Source organism: Phallusia mammillata, chromosome 4, assembly GCF_965637545.1.
Source record: "Phallusia mammillata chromosome 4, kaPhaMamm4.hap1.1, whole genome shotgun sequence".
In the NCBI taxonomy this organism is placed as follows: Eukaryota; Metazoa; Chordata; class Ascidiacea; order Phlebobranchia; family Ascidiidae; genus Phallusia; species Phallusia mammillata.
In genome coordinates this window covers 11,641,681-11,657,004 of record NC_137255.1, presented here as the reverse complement: position 1 = coordinate 11,657,004, position 15,324 = coordinate 11,641,681, and the positions used below count along the sequence as shown (strand labels likewise).

Genomic DNA, 15,324 nt, shown 5'->3' with positions numbered 1-15,324 from the left:
TATTGAAGATGGCATGAACACAGTTGATTTCAGGTCTATGTAGATAAAGCTAATTATGGGTCCCTTTTTTTGGTCGAAAGCTGGTCTGTTTCAAGCATTTGGTCAAGAAAGAGTGCTTAAAGCTTATTTAAATTTACACACAAGTTAGTACATTATCCAAAGTTTGAACCGAGATGGCCCAGTGGTTCACCCACAGGCCCATAAAACATAAAATGGTTATATTAACAGGATCAAAGTGTTTCATACTTTGTTGGTTGGTGCATTGTAAAGTGTATTAAATGATTTTGTAATGTTCAGTTGGATTCACTCCTCAACTCATATTCAATTTTAGGTTACCAGTCCTTAGGCCAGAAATACAGGTGCTTGAATTTTAAACGGTTATAGGGTGTCCTTAATTTGCTATTTTAAATTTTAGCCTCATCAGCCCACTGGTTACCTGTGGAGACCATAATATGTGTACACAAAACACTGAACAGTCCAACTGTCAAACACTACACACAAGTCCCAAGGGTTTCATGTAAGACTGGCCAAATGATGTAGATAAACAAAGAAGTTAAAAGATGAATTACAAACCTCATTAAGTGGTCAACAAACAGTCAATGTCATCTTGGCTGCACGACGAAGAATTACGTGCGGTGAGGTTTTATGTATTGATTTGATAGAGATTATAGGCTGTATGTTGGAGAATCGGGAGTATTTTTCCAGTTTTTGGTTTATTACTTTTATTGTATAACATTACACCAACCAAAAAATACGAAAATTTAAATTTGACTTCATGCTTTCTAATAATTGGTCTTTCAGAAGCCAAAAAGGCCAAAGCTTCAGAGCCAAACCAAGTCACTATACCGGTCCAAGTATTAAGTCACACCTCTTCTTTACTTAAATTTGTTGTGGCTTATGACCCTTTTTTGATACAGATATGCTTTATGCTAACTATGTAACTTGTCTTTGTGTATTTAATCCACAAATAACTTGTGATGTCGAAAACAGTGGGTTCTCAGTTGTTCTCCATTAATGTGTAGCGTAGGTCTGGTACAACCGCTTATCGAGTATCGACTAAGAAATGTTTTGCTCGCTGTAGGTAGCAGAGAGTTAAAGTGACACAAGCCGTACAGCTACTTGCTAACCGTTGACTTTTGCTTTTTTCTCCGTTACTATTTCATCTACAGCGATTTGTTTGCCAACTGGAAGAAGTGCATTGTTCTTCCAGCCACGTTTTGAGCGCGGTGTTGGAATAGCACGCTAAGCTTCCGACACACCGTGAACTGGGTAATTCTCCGCAGGGTAATCGCCGGTTCTCTTGTTAGATATTTGACTTCCAGCACAACAAGAAACGAGACGATGCTTTTACTTTTGCATGAACAGAGTTACTAACGAAGTTTGTGATAGCAAGTCATTTAGCGCAAGTAAAATTTTGCAAAAAAACGCCTACGTAGCCAATATGACTTCCAAAAAAACTAGGGTTTATGACTTAACCTTTCGTTTAGATGTGGTAAATGCAGTAGAAAACAAGGGACGTATTAAAATGACGACAATTTGGCTCAGTTAGGTTACAATTTTGCCTCAGTCACCAGGCATATAGGCCTTTGTCCGTATTTTGTCTTGGCACCTACCCACTACGATTGAGGTGAGTGTTTGCTAAAAAGATGTTTTTTAAATTCCCAACATAACGAATTTAATGCAGGGCTGACGATGCACGATTCATGTCGAATCACATTTTATATGCTGTTGCTTATCCATACGATCAGAAAAAATGGAGCACTGAAAAGTATGTGATAAAGATACCCTTTGCTCTAGCAGCTTTAACAAATTGTATCTCGGTAACATTTTCAGCTGGAGATCCACCAAGAATTTTTGTCAGTGACGTCACAGCACTAACCGTTATTGAGGGTGAAACAGTTCGTTTACCTTGCAAAGTTTCTGGTCAACCGTACCCTATAATATCATGGCTTAAAAACGGTAAATATTTTGTTCGACTTTATCAACAAAAAAGTGTTTAGTTACGTGCGAATATTACAGATATACACAGTAACAAAGACGTTAAATATTCTCAAAAAGTTTGTGCCCAACAATCATTTTATAACTTGATTACGTTGTGTGCCGTTTTTTGTATTGCTACCTATTGTTTGTGTTTTTTTTATGCAATGTTTTTGTGATTCAGGGGAGCGTATACGAGAAGATTCCAAAATATATTCTCGAGATCAGTTGTCGTTAATAATTGCCTATGCTCAAAAATCTGACGCAGGAACGTTTATATGTGAGGCGGTAAACGGTTTCGGCAAGCAACACGTAGAATATCAAGTCACAATACTGGGTAACTGTTATACTACTTAAATGAATATATTTTTTTCTAATCCTAAACTGACATTATGTAAAAAATATATTTGTGAGGAATGGTCTATAGTTGTTTTAATTCATTACTATTGTATCATTATTGCTTAAATGTGGTGGTGTAAGTTCTTGGAAATTGTTTTAATTACTGTATGCCCCGACGAAGAGTTGTAAAGTGCTCTCGTGTTGAGAGCAATTAGTCGTGACAGCAACCTGCCACAGTAACTCTTGAGCTACAAGTGTTGTTCGACCGGGATTTCGAGTCCGTTTACCCTCGTCATAGCTTTGGTTATACGCTGTTGTAACACGCTGACCACGAGTACTCTTAATTAATTAGAAGCATACAGAAAGAGGGAAACAGTTGACCAAATTTTTTGGCAATGCCAAAAGTAACAAATATATTCATATAAAACCGTACCACAATGCGTTTATTTTAGTTTTTACGAGCCTGTCTGCAAAAGGTGTAAAAATGCTTCTGTGCCGACTCTTTATTCTGCAAACTTTGATACCGTATTGTCTTGAATGAAAAGTAATGAGTTTACCTTTTAACGCATTTTAAGTCGAATTGTATGACGAACAAATCTACAGTGTCATGTATGAAAAAGCCGAATCGCATGTCAATGGGCATTTTTAAATTAACTCAAGTACCTCAAAACTTTAATGATCTGAAAGTCAAACCGCGTCAAGTCTCGTTTGAGTCGAGATAATGTGTAGTCCAACTTGATATGCTGGTGGAGAAGTGCTGCAAGTTGGTTTGACGTTTGGTTCTATGTTTTGCTTCCCAGATATAGGCTACATTTACTCTTAGTAAGTGGTTGTTGGCAATCCTAAAAACGAATTCAAAACTTCACTTGCAAAAGGAAATAAAAACTGATACGTCCATTATTCCTGAACCTTACAAGTCAAAAAAATTGCTGAAAAATAAGGAAGCGTTAACCTGCATGATGATTTAGGTCTTCGATAAATAAAAGAATGCAAATTTTGCCTCGGGTGCTGTCATTTGACGTAACTTGACCCTGGGATTGTTACAGATCGTTGTCTGTATATGACTCCACGCATAAAAAGCACTATCGTTCTTTTAATGTAATCAAAATTTGTTTTCCTTGTCCACCTTTAAGCTTAAAAGAACCGTTTATTCCCCATTGGAGCGGAAGCGTGTCAACTCATAATCACCCATCTGCTGTTTACTTTCAATCAAAACCAAATAACCATATACCTGTTATCGTTTTGTCTGATACAAAGTCGTTGTAATGGTTGTGAATGTTTTGTGCCTAAGTAGTGTTAGGTTTGGAGTGTTTTAAATGGTTTCGAAAAGTCACAGGTTTTATGTAACAACAAACCCGTGAAACTAACACGTGTTTATGTCCAAAACGTTGTGCGCGTTTAGTAAATAGTCACAAACGATGTCTCCTTTCATTAGTTAAATGTGGGTTTTTCAGAAATTTGTATTTGCTGTACTTCAGTTATTAGAATATAGATTTGACAAAAATATCGCAATAAGTGTTTCTAACTGCAAAAGTCGCCTACTACCTAGGAAAACTTAACTCCTTGTATTAGATGGCGATAAAATCATGAGTCCTCATTTTGTGGCCGAGTAAATGGACGAGTTAGCCTCTGCTGAAGGCGTCGCTAATGACAGTTTCCAGTATTGTTTGGTTTTCGGCAAAGATAAAAATCATATTTCGCAGGCACTGCTGTTATAATTTGACTAAAAGTTAAGTTTTAGCATACGGTTACCTGCAGGAAACCAGTAGTGGGCTGGGACAGTCAACCTACATATTTCGGTAATCGAAAAGACTAACCCGACTTACCTTACCTTACCACCCATCCACCGGGCTTTTGTGCACAAACAAGTTCACGGGTTAAATTCTTCGTCTGTCATTTTGGTTGTTCGTGGCATCGGGCCTTCATTTGTGCCAAAACATTACGTTGAAAAGGCGCGTAACGGATAGTGTTGTCTTAGTTATATCGTGTTAAAATTGATATGCACTTCCTGCGAGTCTCAAAATTGATTCTTTTAAAAGTTGCTAAAAGATAGACATATGTATTCTTATGGGTATAATCTTAGGTTTTGTGATGTCTGGACCGCTGTTTTTAATGGAAGCAAATCAAAATGAGGTTAAGGAGCTGTGTCGTGGGGACCTGGTTGTTTTGTGCTGATTAAACATCGCGTTGCTGCCCAAAGGTCCATTTGAAAGCGATGTAATAAAATCGGTCCGGTCACGGTAGTTTGAATGTGTAAAAGGGAGTTGGTGTCATTTTTTAACGCTAAAAGTAATTGGGTCGACAAATTTACGTCCAGTCGTACAGTCTATTTACATGTGGGAATATGTTAACGAACTACAGCTTACCCCTGTTTTTTGGCAAATAATCTTACCACAGCAAAAAAATAACTACAATTACGAAGGTGGCACAATGTAGGTTGTCTATTGCCTGGTTTCGAACTGAATTGATTCACATGTAATTTATGTCTTTATGACTGATTACATCGGGACACACACATATGTAATAGGCTATGTGGACTGAGGAAATTGAATCAATCGAATCAAAAAACTATTGAATCATTTTCTGTGATTTTTTTGTTACTGCGCCGGCGTCCTATTATATTACCCGACGGTTTTCACTCCACACGATCGAAAGGAACCTTTGTTGACAGGAAACATGAAGCGCCTTTTAGGTTTTGATGTCACCACACTACATTCAAAGCCTGATAGCCTAATTACATTATTTGACCTGACAATATTTAGAAATTAGGCACTACAATTAACTAGATGCTTAGACTACCGGGATCACCAAGTTGCTTATTTGGCGGTTACAGTTGTAACACAAAAATATCACAACGCGCTTCGACCAGTATGTTGCGGCAATTGAAAACTTAATCTATCGAATCGAAGCGTAACCGTTTGCCACTGTTAGTCACAATTGAATTTCTTGACTTTGACGTACATATTACAGCGAACTTCGAATACTAGGTGACTAGTGTCCCTTTTGTTATTTGCAATTAAAAAAATTAACAATTGTTTTTGCGTTTAGGCAAGCACAAGCATCGAAGAAAACGAAAATTGAGTAAGCTGGGCCGAAATATAATATTGGACCCTGGCATTCGCAACCTACTTAACAATCCTTTTTATCTTCAGCAAAGAAACCGGTATTTTCGCAGCCCGTGAAGATGAGACAATATAACATCGTTGAAAGATACGGAAATACCGTCAAATTTAGGTGCAAAGCCAAGGGGAGGCCAAGGCCGCAAATCGAATGGTAGTATTAGTTTGAATTGAAAAAGGTAAGAAATAACAAAATTCCTTTTATCTTCCAAACACAGGTATAAAGATGGAAATTTAACAGCAATCGGACAAGATGGGAATAAAACTAAGTCAAAGTGGACGTTAATTCTTTCAGAAGTGACACCCCAGCACAACGGTCGATATACTTGTCGCGTATGGAATATTGCTGGCGAAATAACGTTTGATTACAATTTACAAGTTCGAGGTAGGTTATATACATAATGCGCTTCTCGCGTTGCGTTCGTGTGCTTCACAAAACACACCTCGACAGCAGCGCCATTCAAACACAATCAAATATGCTTTCGCTATTACATTACCTGTAGGTGTACAATGACTTGCAAATAATAGATGGCGCTATAAGTAGTAAACCTCTACACAGAGATATTTTACCACCAATTTGATATGTTGTTAGTCATAAAGTTTAAATTTAAGCCGAAAAATTGGTAAACATTTGTTCGGTAACATTCCAGCAATGTTGACACAAACTCTTTGCACTTATTTATTGTGGGTTAATATTTAACCATCCCCGCATATTTGTCAGGAGTATGTAACGGGGGATGTTGTCATGGTCGGGTCTGATAAGCAAGTAATATTGGGTAAGCTTTCAGTCCCGGAAATTGTTAGCTTGTGATGTGTTTCTCATAGGTCATATACGAGACAGTCCGGTGCTGTTGAAGCCTCATCCCGTGAACACTACTGTGATAGCTGGGGAACGCACCTCTATTCAATGTCTTGTTCGGAGCCCAGTTCGCCCCACTATAAAATGGATCAAGCGCCTCGATAACCAAGCTGCAAATTTTCCGACAAGTGAATGGCCAAATAAGCCGATTATTGTCGAAGAAAAATCGTATCTTATACTTCCAACGCAAGAGGTGTGTTTAAGATGTACAAACAACCTGTAGTTAGAAAAAAACACATGCTAATTTATTGTGCGCCGAAGTAGGAGCCATTTATGTTGACGAAAATAAAAATCTGGGATCAGTAATTATAATAGTTGTCACGTTAGCTAAAACGTTTTAATATCGCAGATGATGCTTTTACCTGATGGAACCTACTTGAACAAATTGGTGATCAAGGCGGCAACATTGCGAGACGCAGGAATGTACATATGTTTTGGTGCAAACACTATGGGATACAATTTCCGTTACGCGTACCTAACAGTCTTACCAGGTACAAACATAAACGGAGCCTTGTTAACTTGCAGTTTTTCTAAATTGCCGCTGTTTTACGACGCAGATACTCGAAGTAATCTACCCGAAAACCTGTATAGAAAATCACCTGAAAAATCATTATCATTACCAATCATTATTGGGATTCCAGCAGGGATTGGCCTTCTCATTGTGTGTACAATTACAATGTAAGTCATTATTGTATTAAAACGTATGAATCTACGACTTTTTTCAACATCTCAAATTTTAAGTTTCGCATGTCAACAAATACTTTAAATGCTTGCTTTCATTTATTGTCAGGTATTGTTTTTTCAAACGTGATCATTTTGGATCGTTTGTGGGTTTCGTACAAAGAGGAGATATTCACGGTGCAAATATCACTAAAAACTCCAAAGTGTCTAATGGTAAAACACATAAAGAGCAAAACATTTTGGATGTTACACCCCGAAAAGACAAAAATAGCGAGACTTTTATTCATCCATTGATTACAAATGCAAATATCGAAGTGGCAAATGACGGGCAACCAACCATGTTGCGAGTTTATCCCTTAACCGAGGCATATGCTGCTTCGCGACCTCTGCTTTCAATTCATTCAACGCATGGTGATGTTGGCACAGTTATCGGCAAAAGTACAGACGCTTTGGAATCCGAGTCGGGGTTTTCATCTTCTCCATGTAATCGCCCCCCACCACCGCCACCACCGTCGCAGAATAGTTTTACGTCGTCTTCTGCAACTGGCAACAGTCGCAGGCATCATCACAACTGTCAACGTTTGAACCGTTGTCGACATCATCATGGTCAATCCAGATCGTTTAGCCGAGCGCAGCAAGACTCGTATGTAACTAAAACTAACTGTACTGGTCATGTTGCCAGCGAACGAAATACCTGAAATATTTCCAAGTTGAATGGAATTTTCAACATTTCCAGAAAGAAAGTCACCTTCAACGCAGCCAAAAGGAATCTTTTTATTCACGGCTCTAGTTGCAATACATATGTGAAAAAGCGAAACATTTTTTTCATTTTTTCATATCAATTGTGCCAAACTAGGTTTGTCCACGTGAACAAACCACTTTGTCCACCTGTTTTTTTTTCATTGTGTTAAGTGGAATTTTTTTCGCGTGTATGTTTTTACGTCTTGTTGCCAGATTGTTTCCCTATTTTTCAGAATAAATTAAAATCTTGTGAAATATTCTCTGAAATTGTATAAAAAAAACTTTAGGCTAACCAAAACAACGCGGTTCAATCTGGTTCAAACAGCGTTAAAATAATGAATCAACATGTATATTATAAACCACTTCTTTCCGATCGTCCACATCAAATTAACGAATAATAAGTGGTTACTTGTGACCAAGTAGCCTAATATGAGCCAATGGACAGAAATCTCATAATTGTACTAAAAAAAACTAAGGCCGAAAGCATGGAATGTCTGGACCTTCTCAGCGTAAAGATCGTCGTGATCTTGGAAAGTATTGTTTCCACAAAGTACATTAGCTAACTATATGTGAGTTTTTAGTTTTAGTGTCTCCTCCAATGAGCAAATACCAATGCGTTTATGTCGTCAAAATACCCCAACAGAACTTACTGCTCTCAACACAACGTGAAATGTATTGACCTGCACTGATGTTATACGACTTTATTCGGGCTGCGGGCTGCTAAAATCTACTTTTGTCGTCAAAACTTGTATGCATGTACAGATTGCAGGTCGACATACGTTCTGTTGGGCACAGTTATCAACGTAGCTAACAAATATGGGCAAATAGTTATACATTGAAACAACAAAAAGATGTATTATGAAACAATCGTATCTAAAATTCCAGCGTGCGGCTTACAATCGAGGGCGGCTTACATTATTTTTTTAACACCACAACATGTGGCTTAAAAACCAGGGCGGATAACAAGCGTCTAAATACGGTATACGGCGTCAGTCAAATAAAGTTTGAACTAGTTAGATAACGGACAATAGTACAAAATAAATAGGTCTATCTTGGCAAGAATACAGTAGGCCTACCTGTAATCATAATTAAATAAAACATCATAAATATTTAATATGTAATAATATTTTTTTGCTTATTCACAGTACTGTAGTAACTCCAGTTATGTCTCGTACACTCAGCGTGGATGTTTTGTACACCCCTTCCCTCATCAGTGACGATATCTCAGCGACACAACTGACCCCACGAACTGTTTGTAACCCTACATATTGACAGTTTTGACCCCACTCGGGGACCCGCCCTTGCATTTGGGAACCCATGAGTAGCCTTATCTCGGTGGATGGTTCGATTTGGCCCAAAGCCGCCACAAAGATATCTTTAGATCAGGGATGTCAACACTGACCACATGCGGCCCTCCCAAGTTTCTGTGCGGCCCACGAAGTAACTTTTAAAAGTTACGTGTTTTAGTCAGGTGGAATACTATGTCAGACCAGTGAGTTTAAATCAGGGGTGTCCAACCTTTTTTGCCAAAGGGCCACATGCGGTTTACGAATGATTGCGAGGGCCACTTGAGTGTTTACTGCTAATTTATAATCATACAAATAGCTGTCTTATAATTTCTAATTAAAATCCACACACCGCAATTCTGATCTCCTCGTTTAAAAATCTAAGAACAATATTCGGCGAGATGGCTTATGTAGCAATGTGAAGCGAGTTTTCCATATGGTTGTCCGAAATTATTGATCTTACAGGGGATTTGAAGTCACGTGTCCACCTTTCTTGTAATACTCTGTTGGCGTTACTAGCTTTTCGGTTTGGCATAATTTATATCACTGCAGAGTGCGGAAGATATTTCACTGCTAAATGCGTTATGCGCGGGTCTCTGATTATATTATCAGATGGACCTCAAAAACGCAAGGAATATTTCTGACTGACTCTTAAAGCACGAGTTTAATTGTGGACGCAACAATGTAGAAATTGTGATGCGTAACAATGTGTATTATGATGAAATAAAGGTAACTTGAACAGTTGTGTATTACTCCATTAAGAAAGAAACAAAGCAAACAATGAATGCCAATTTGAATGAAAGTTCGCCATAAATTACGTAGGCAATTAGGTTAATAATAAAAGTTATTTCGAAAAATATCACGCGGGCCACTCAAAACCTTACTGCGGGCCACGGGTTGGACACCCCTGGTTTAAATGATACAATTAATCTCTATTAGTGGTAGGCCTATGTGCATCGTTTCAATAGGATGATCTAAATAGCCCATCTTTGAAAACAGCAATTGCGATTGTTGCGTTATTGTATACCATTGTATTCTTCGTGGCCGCCGCTCTTTTTCGAAAACTCATAATTATACGTATTTATTGGTGAGCAGGGGCGGCGGGTTTTGGGGGCCACTTGAAGGGGCCTATTAACGATTTCGGAACCGCTGGTGTAGTCAATTTTGTGTCCTCCGATGACACAAAAAAAAGGTAAGGACATGTTTTTTTTATGTTTTATTTACCGCATCGTTGGGAACTAACATCGTGTAAAATCAGTATTTTTAATATTAGGTCCGTTACACAAACAATTTGCTACGTCGCAAATTTTAGACATGATGTTAAAACTATCATGTTTATGGTCAATATAATAAATAGTGAGAAAGTTATTTTCGGACATTCCTTATTTCATATCGTTGTCACGGAAATGCTTAGTTACATTCCCTAAATCCGACACAAACTTCCTACTGTAGTTTAGGCTACACAAAAACAATCTATGATTTGTTTGGTGTGTTGCCACAAATAAAATAAACCATAAGTTTTGTCACAAGAGATGATTTTTTTCAGTCCATTTAACTCTTGTCCATTCCATTTAATGAGAGCAATCTAATGTTCTGCATTATACCTGCATCATAGTTATATCAGATCAACAAAAACAGTAATACAACCAAAGACTTGACAATTTGTTTGAGCCACACAAAATATTGGCATTCGAAGCGTAACAAACACAGCCCCATTTCGAGTTAATGCTCACATTGTTGTCGAAAGAATGACTTTGTAGGCCTAAATCAGTTAACTGATGGCAATTGCCATGGAATCATTTTTCATAAATGCAAAAAGGCAAAATCTAAGAACCAACATTTTATTACTATTGATTTGCAAAACATGCCATTATGGACGATTCTTTGCCGAATTAAGTTAAACCAAAATACATCAGCGATTACCACATTTTTCGCTTTTCAACTCTCTGGCGCTGCTGTAGTAACCAGTGGCAAAAAGTTGAATTGCATCAGTACTTACTGCTAAGCAGAGACTGCACCTGTCTGTTTCATATGTATAAGTTAAAGAAACTGATTTTTAGGTATTTTAAACTGCTAAATATACAGCTCCGTTTTGTGCAAGCATTAACATTGGTTCCGTTTGAATGCGTCCAGTAACTTTTCGGCGACAGAGTTACTGAAGTATGAACACACAGTAGAAAAGGTTTTTAATACCGATAGATACTGGGATAGGGTTAGGGACTAAATTTAACATAAAGAACTAGGTTTTTTGAGGTTGAATGTACTATTATTATAAAATCTCAGATCAACCCTAATAACCCGAACCGTCAGCATTTTTTTTTTCATTTTTTTCACGGGGTTCGAACCCAGGACTCTCCCGGGGACGAATCCCGATCAGGGGCGGCATTATGAACACTTCCTCGCTCGCTAACTTACCGAGCTCGCTAAAATATTTTTTAGCGAGGACTTAACGAGCGAGAAACTCGCTAACGTATTTGGTATTACGAAGTGTCCTCGCAAACGCCTCGCTAAAGCCTGACGCAAATACGAGAGAATGCGTCAAAATCGTAAGAAAAAAGACGTCTGACTCAGCAAAATCGTCATGCCGCGCTATGCGACACCTTGCGACAAACAATTTCCGCCTGTCATTTATGCTGTTTTTAATGCATTTTGCAATATAACCTCAAAATGTTGGGATTTCCTTAATTTACGGACAGTTTGGAATTTGTTTATTTGATAAAGTAGCATAAGAGCATCAAGAAACATTACAAGAGTTTTTTAAAACATGGACAACAGTTGAAATGAAAGTTTCATATCTTAGAAAAGGTGCAAAACATCTTTTGGTATCATTTTCATCAAAAGGAAACGTTGGAGCTTCATAACAATACGGTAAGGTCTGTGATTAACGTAAGTTTGCACTTTATAAAATGATTTACAATTTCTAACTGGTGACATTAGGGTGATTTTCATTTATGTTTGAAACAATGACAACTTTATTATACCTAAACACATGTTTTGTACAACTCATTTTATAAGGTTTTGTGGTTTGCATCTTCAATTAGCTATCCCAATATTAGATATTCATTTTTCAATTACAGATTTAATACAAAATAAGAACCAGTGTCCTCATTACAAAGAGACAGACCAAAATCATGATGTAGAAAGAGACTTGCTGGACACACACAAAATAAGTCCAAATTGGAGCATTGTGACCAAAATTATAGGTCAAATTTGACTGCTGCAAAGCAGCCTTAGGCACTTAACAATTACATTTTTTATCAGTGTTAATACTGTACATGGTGTTTGTATTATGTGCATTGGTGTTTCTGTCTATTACCCACCTCACATGCTAATTTAGAACAACTCAATTGTCAATTTGTTCAAAGTTTTTATGTTTTATTTGTTTTCTCGATTCTTTCAATTTGATTCATGTAATGCTACACTTTCACGTTTTGTTTGTTATGAACACAAGTACATGCTGTTTGAATAATAATGTTATTGACCTGGAATTACTTCAGTATCTGGCAATATTGTCATGCAGATCATTACATGTATTGTGGGGGTTTCTCAATGGCAGTATTGCAGGCAGAGATTTGGGCACATTACAAAACGGACAAGTATTTTAAAAAATAGAACAAATACATGACAATCTTATAAATTTAACACAAAATAACTACTGAGATCAATAAACAACCTATCTTGACACAAGTGATAGCTAGAGAGTTGAAAGAAAATATGGAGGGTGTAAACAACTTTGAGTCACTACCACATGGACAGTTAGTATAATAGCCTAAATGTTGTGTTTGCCCAAATTAGATTTCTTAAACTGTAGTGCACACAAGGAAGTATATAATAGGGACTTGTTCTTTCAGCATCAGATACTTTTTACCGGATTTTTTGCAACTTATTTTTTAGTGAAAAAGTTGTACATCGTCGTGAAATGATGGCATCAATCCAATACAGTTAATCTTCGCAAACGCCTTTTCAAATGTAATTAAAACCGACATTTACGATATTTCTTCGTTTGTACAAACTTTTACCAACAAAATACGTAGCTATAACTGTTTTCCGACGTGACTGTGTGACTTTGTCAACAACAATTTGGCGTTAGCGAGTGGTCTGAGGTCCTCGTTAGTTAGCGAGGTCCGGTTAGCGAGACGGGGGTTCGTAATACCAAATCTCGAGTTAACGAGGTCGTGCGTCAATACCGAGCTCGCTAAACTTAGCGAGATGTGTTCGTAATGCCGCCCCAGGTTTTTTTATGTCTGTATATGGGTCAGGCGCGCCAGACCATTCGGCCAAGTTCCTGCCCAACCGTCAGCATTTTTACCCAAATTACATTTAAAATATTTGCGGGCGTCACCTACAAGAACTTAGCAAACCTGGCCTCTGAGAAAGGTACTAACACAGGAACTCACAGTATTACACCGGTTTGTTATTTTCCGCTTGATGATTTTCAAACGCAAATTGTGTAAAAATACTGACGGTCAGCGCTAAGGTTTCATAATAATAATGACAATTTAATCAACTAAAATTCCAGTTCCTAACTTGAAACTCACTTCCTAACTCTATCCCAGTTATTATCATTTTTCACGGGGTTCGAACCCAGGACACTCCCGGAGACTGTTAAATTAAAAAATTCGCTCTTACGCCATCTATCCGTAGAAATTATCAAACCGACATTAGGTGTGCAAATCTTGTACATTAACTGCGCGATATTTTACAATTTTCCATCGTATGTACAATGTACGAATCATTGTCAGTGTTTGTAACTGTCAGTCATAAAATACGCCCACATTAGCTTGAAACGTTTGTCGTTTGCCAAAAACTTTTCCGAAAGCTTTTATAGTTACACGATACATCATTTAGTCGTTTTTTATAGCAGAACGTTTTTACGTGCGACACCCTTTTTGATTTTTCAAAACTAGATCGAATGCTTCAAATGCGGAAAAGGGGGGCAAAGGTACCATATAATGTTGCTAATAGCGTACTCTTTTTCTCCCCGTTGACGTTACGACATATCCTTTACTGGGTGGTGGGATTTAAATTTTTTGTCAGCCGGTTCGACATCAAAAGTCAAATTTTTCAGCCGGTTTTGTCACAAACCGTCCATTGACAGTAACCAGTAATGCTAACCGGTTTGCTGATCTTACAAAATTTCGTGAGACGGCTCTGTAGAACCGGTGCCAACCGGCTGAATCCCACCACTGCCTTTACTCGTGTATACAGCAGAGCGTTTTTGCGAGAAACTTTTTTTCCGTATTTCAAAGATATGTCAAATTTTTCATGTGCGCAAAAATCTACAAGGGTACCATGATGTTGTAGCCCAGAGCTTACTCTTTTTTGTCCCGTTGGCGTTACGACACGTATTAAATAAAATTATGCCATGACAAACATCACTTATTTTATTGTGTACAAGATGGACACAATCAAGAACCACATTTACCATCTTTAGGCTACACTTGGCCAGGGCCAAATATGTCTGATACAGAAAGCGTATGTTTTAAATTTATTACTCTGTACTACAATTACTAAAAAACAAGAACCCTGTTTTTTTTCTAAACTTTTGCACTGATACAAGAATCTGTTTAGGGAAAAAACATTGAAAAATATTTTTCTGTTTGTTTAATTTATCGAAAATATACCTTTCTTTACTGTGTGGAATAAATTGAAGAAGCATTAAGCTGGGAGAAGAATTTTTAATTGTTTGAATACAGGCCTTTGACACAAACATTCAATCACAAATTACAAACCAAGACGATTTTACATCCTTCTGGAATTTGATTTATATTTCGTCGAGTGTGTGAGAAAAAAAATGTAGCACACCATTCCCAGGTAGGCCTACGTGAGATGCAAGAGTTAATTGTTTCAAAGGGTTTTAAATCTTTTGCTTTTAAGTACAAATTTAAAACGTGTTTGTGCTCAAACATGGTTCTACAAGAACGTTTAGAAAATTAATTAGCTGGATAGAAACGCATCATTTAGGCTTGATAGTACCGATTGAATGCAGTGAATGCTAGTGGGGTCGTTTTGTGACGTGGCAAAACCCAACCCTCCACAAAACCAAGACAAGTGCAACACTTGGCGCAGGATGGAGGAAAAAATTAATGATAAGACGGAAAAAGTAAAAAATATAACTGACACGCGCAGGACAAAAGCCGTGGATGCCGGAGCGAAGTGCATGGTAAGTCCCATCACTAAAAAACAAACAAACATGAAACGGCAAATCAAAATGAAAACGCGAATTAAAATAAATTTCGTTTCTTCGCTGTGGCCCAGTCTGACAAGAATGCTTTAATGTCAGATGTTAAATCTGCAGTAGGCAAAAAACTTTGGGGATCAG

At 37.6% G+C, this 15,324-nt stretch overlaps 1 protein-coding gene and 1 long non-coding RNA gene across 2 annotated transcripts; both read left to right on the top strand.

Moving 5' to 3' along the window:
- Window positions 1–1,095: 1,095 nt before the first annotated feature.
- LOC145225072 (fibroblast growth factor receptor-like 1) lies at window positions 1,096–7,971 on the top strand. The gene is made up of 11 exons (XM_080091713.1): window positions 1,096–1,627; window positions 1,685–1,768; window positions 1,834–1,959; window positions 2,162–2,314; window positions 5,365–5,397; window positions 5,469–5,589; window positions 5,654–5,820; window positions 6,261–6,487; window positions 6,644–6,785; window positions 6,852–6,972; window positions 7,085–7,971. The coding sequence occupies exons 2-11, from the start codon at window positions 1,693–1,695 to the stop codon at window positions 7,671–7,673; spliced, it is 1,755 nt and encodes a 584-aa protein (XP_079947839.1). The 5' UTR covers window positions 1,096–1,627; window positions 1,685–1,692; the 3' UTR covers window positions 7,674–7,971.
- Window positions 7,972–11,332: 3,361 nt separating this feature from the next.
- On the top strand, window positions 11,333–12,490 carry LOC145224487 (uncharacterized). Its single transcript, XR_013859669.1, has 2 exons — window positions 11,333–11,870; window positions 12,080–12,490. It is a non-coding gene; the product is annotated as an uncharacterized LOC145224487 (long non-coding RNA).
- Window positions 12,491–15,324: the final 2,834 nt, after the last annotated feature.

Coding starts and splice junctions, on each gene's coding strand:
- LOC145225072 (XM_080091713.1), top strand. CDS start 1,693: ATGCACGATTCATGTCGAATCACATTTTATATGCTGTTGCTTATCCAT. Junction 5,821..6,260: donor TTACAATTTACAAGTTCGAG/GTAGGTTATATA, acceptor TGTTTCTCATAG/GTCATATACGAGACAGTCCG. Junction 6,973..7,084: donor ATTGTGTGTACAATTACAAT/GTAAGTCATTAT, acceptor ATTTATTGTCAG/GTATTGTTTTTTCAAACGTG.